At 61.4% G+C, this 2775-nt stretch overlaps 1 protein-coding gene across 1 annotated transcript in view; it reads left to right on the top strand.

The window, feature by feature from the left end:
• The window catches only part of C1QL1 (complement component 1, q subcomponent-like 1), a gene marked incomplete at its 5' end in the record, with an annotated part of 5632 nt that continues 2857 nt past the window's right edge, over positions 1-2775 (top strand). Inside the window, one exon of the mRNA XM_009883728.1 lies at positions 1-324. Within this exon, the coding sequence (XP_009882030.1) occupies positions 1-324 (324 nt within the window). The remainder of the gene's footprint in view (positions 325-2775) is intronic.

The raw sequence follows: 2775 nt of genomic DNA on the forward strand, positions 1-2775 counted from the left end.
CCGCCGGGACCTGCGGGGGCACGGGGTGAAGCGGGACGACCAGGACCACCGGGATTACCGGGACCGGGGGCTACGGGTGCGGTGAGCGCGGCTACCTACAGCACGGTGCCACACGTCGCCTTCTACGCCGGCCTGAAGAATCCCCACGAGGGCTACGAGGTCCTCAAGTTCGACGACGTGGTCACCAACCTGGGCAACAGCTACGATGCCGCCTCCGGCAAGTTCACCTGCGCCATCCCTGGCACCTACTTCTTCACCTACCACGTCCTCATGCGCGGCGGCGACGGCACCAGCATGTGGGCCGACCTCTGCAAGAACGGTCAGGTAAGGGCTGGCCATCCCGGCTACCAGCCCCACCGCGGGGACGGGAGCTTTCGCTGCCCCTCCACCCCCCTCCGAGCACTAGAGAAGGGCGCTGGGTGCTTCCTCAGGGTGCCACATCCTTTTCTCGGCCCCAGGGATGCACCCCCGGGGTGCTCCATCCTTCTGGCCCTGGAGAGGAACCCTCAGGATGCTGCATCCTTTTCCCGGTGCTGATGACAAGCTCTGGCTGCTTCCCCGGGGTGCCCTGTCCCTTTCCCAGCCCCAGGGATACATCCCCAGGGTGCCACATCCTTCTCCCGGTGGCGATGATGGGCTCTGGGTGCATCCCTGGGGTGCCACATCCTTCTCCCAGCCTCAGAGATGCACCCCCGAGGCACCCTGTCCTTCTCCTAGCCCCGGAGTTGCACCCCTGGGGTGCTCCATCCTTCTCCTGGTGGTGACGATGGGCTCTGGGTGCACACCCGCGGTGCCCCATCCTTTTCCCGTCCCCAGCAATGTACCCCCAGGATGCTCTGTCCCTCTCCCAGTGGCAATTAAGAGCTCTGGGTGCATCCCCAGGGTGCCACATCCTTCTCCTGGCCATGGAGATGCACCCCCGGGGTGCCCTGTCCTGCTCCCAGCTCTAGAGGTGCATCGTCAGCATGCCCCATCCCTTTCCCAGCCCTGGAGATGCACCTCTAGGACGCCCCATCCTTCTCCCAGTAGCGATGATGGACTCCGAGTGCACGTCCGGGGTGCCCCGTCCTTCTCCCATCCCTGGAGATGCTCCCCCGGGTGTCCTGTCCCTCTCCCAGCCCTGGGGACACGCTCTGCCACCATACCCATGCTGCCCTAATGCGTCCCCAAGGATCCCCTCAGTCCTTTCCTTGGCCTCGGAGACATGTTCCACCGTGCCTCTGGGGTGCCTTGGGGTGTCACCACAGTGTCTCCAGGGTGTCCTGCCCTCCCTGGCCATGCCGTTGTCCCCGCTGGGATTCCCTGGGGGGGACAGGACTTCTTCACAGGGGACAGTGTCTGCGGTGGCCTGGAGGGGGGTAGCGCTTGCCCCACTTTTGGGGGGCTGCACCCCCGGCCTGGAGCTCTGCCGCCGCTGTGTCGGGAGAGACATCCCCGTCTCCAGCCAGGCTGTGTGGGGACACCATGGAGGGGGACACCCCAAGGTTGGCTCCATCCTTGCCCCCAAAACCTGCTCCAGCATCCCCCCCCCGAACCCATCCATCTGAAAATCCTCCCAATCCCAAGACGCAGCCTCTCCATCCCCGCAGTTTTCGGGTGATTCCCGCAACACTGCCCTTTTCCCACGCCGTGTCCCCCTCCCCAGCCACAACTGGAGGCACAAGACGTGGCTGTGACCCCCGAAATATCACCCCAGCTCAATTCCCTTGGGTGTCACTGCAGCCGGCATCCTCGCCGGCATTCATCCCGCCCCGCTCCCGCTTCCCATCATTTTCTCCCAGCATCAAGCCCCGTGGTGCATCCCCGTCCCGAGGATGTATGACACCAAATTAACCCAAAACTGAGTTACCAACCCCCCAAAAAAACACGGGTAGGGGGAAAACAGGAGTGCTGGAATAGCCACTGTGCTTCACCCCTCGGCTCCAAAAGCCCCTGAGCCCGGAGCGCAGCGGGGGCAGGAGCTGCTCAGCATTTTTTCTCCATCCAATCAGTTTAAATTTTCTTTTATTGCTTTTTTTTTGTGTGTGTGTGTCCCAAGCCCCAAATTTTGGGGGGTCCCAGCAATGCTTGGCACCGCCAGCTCTTTCCCCCAAGCAGCATCTGTGTAACTCCGGACTGAGCGTCCCCCAAAAAACCACCTCATCCCCTTTTTCCTCTCCCAAAATATTTTTGGGGACTCCCCCAAACCCTTCCCACCTCCTCCTGCTCCTCACTGAGCTCCTGCCCCCCCAGCTCGGTGGGGGATCGACACACTCGGGTGCTACCGGATGAATTTCCAGAAGCTACGGAGCCCCTCGTCGAGAGGAACCGCGCTCGGTCGGGCGCGCGATGCAGCTTAATTAACCGGTTGTTAATTACTAACGAGATATCGCCGCTCCAATATTTATAAAGAAGCGGCTCGGGAGGCGGGGGAGAGATTTGGCAGGCTGGCACCGGCGGGAGAGTTTAAAAAAGGTACCCCCAAAATGCCCCGAATAATTAAAAAATTGGGTTAATCGGGGTTTTCTTGCCGAAAATACCCCATCCCTGGCAAGGCTGGGGGGTCCGGGGTGCTGGGGGTTTTCCCAGTGGATAAAGGTTGATCCCGGCATCCTCCGAGGGAATTAGAACTTGGGGGGACCCCTCTGACCCCCCACTTTCCTCTGGGCGCAGCCCGTCACCCCTGCATCGGGGCTGGAGTTAATGAGAGCCGGGGGAGCCCCGGAGCCGGGAGGGAGCTGCTCCTGGTGGTTAATTAGCATTAATTATTCTTATTTGTATTAGCCTGTAGATGAG

This window comes from Charadrius vociferus, unplaced genomic scaffold (assembly GCF_000708025.1).
Source record: "Charadrius vociferus isolate BGI_N301 unplaced genomic scaffold, ASM70802v2 scaffold1284, whole genome shotgun sequence".
NCBI lineage: Eukaryota > Metazoa > Chordata > Aves > Charadriiformes > Charadriidae > Charadrius > Charadrius vociferus.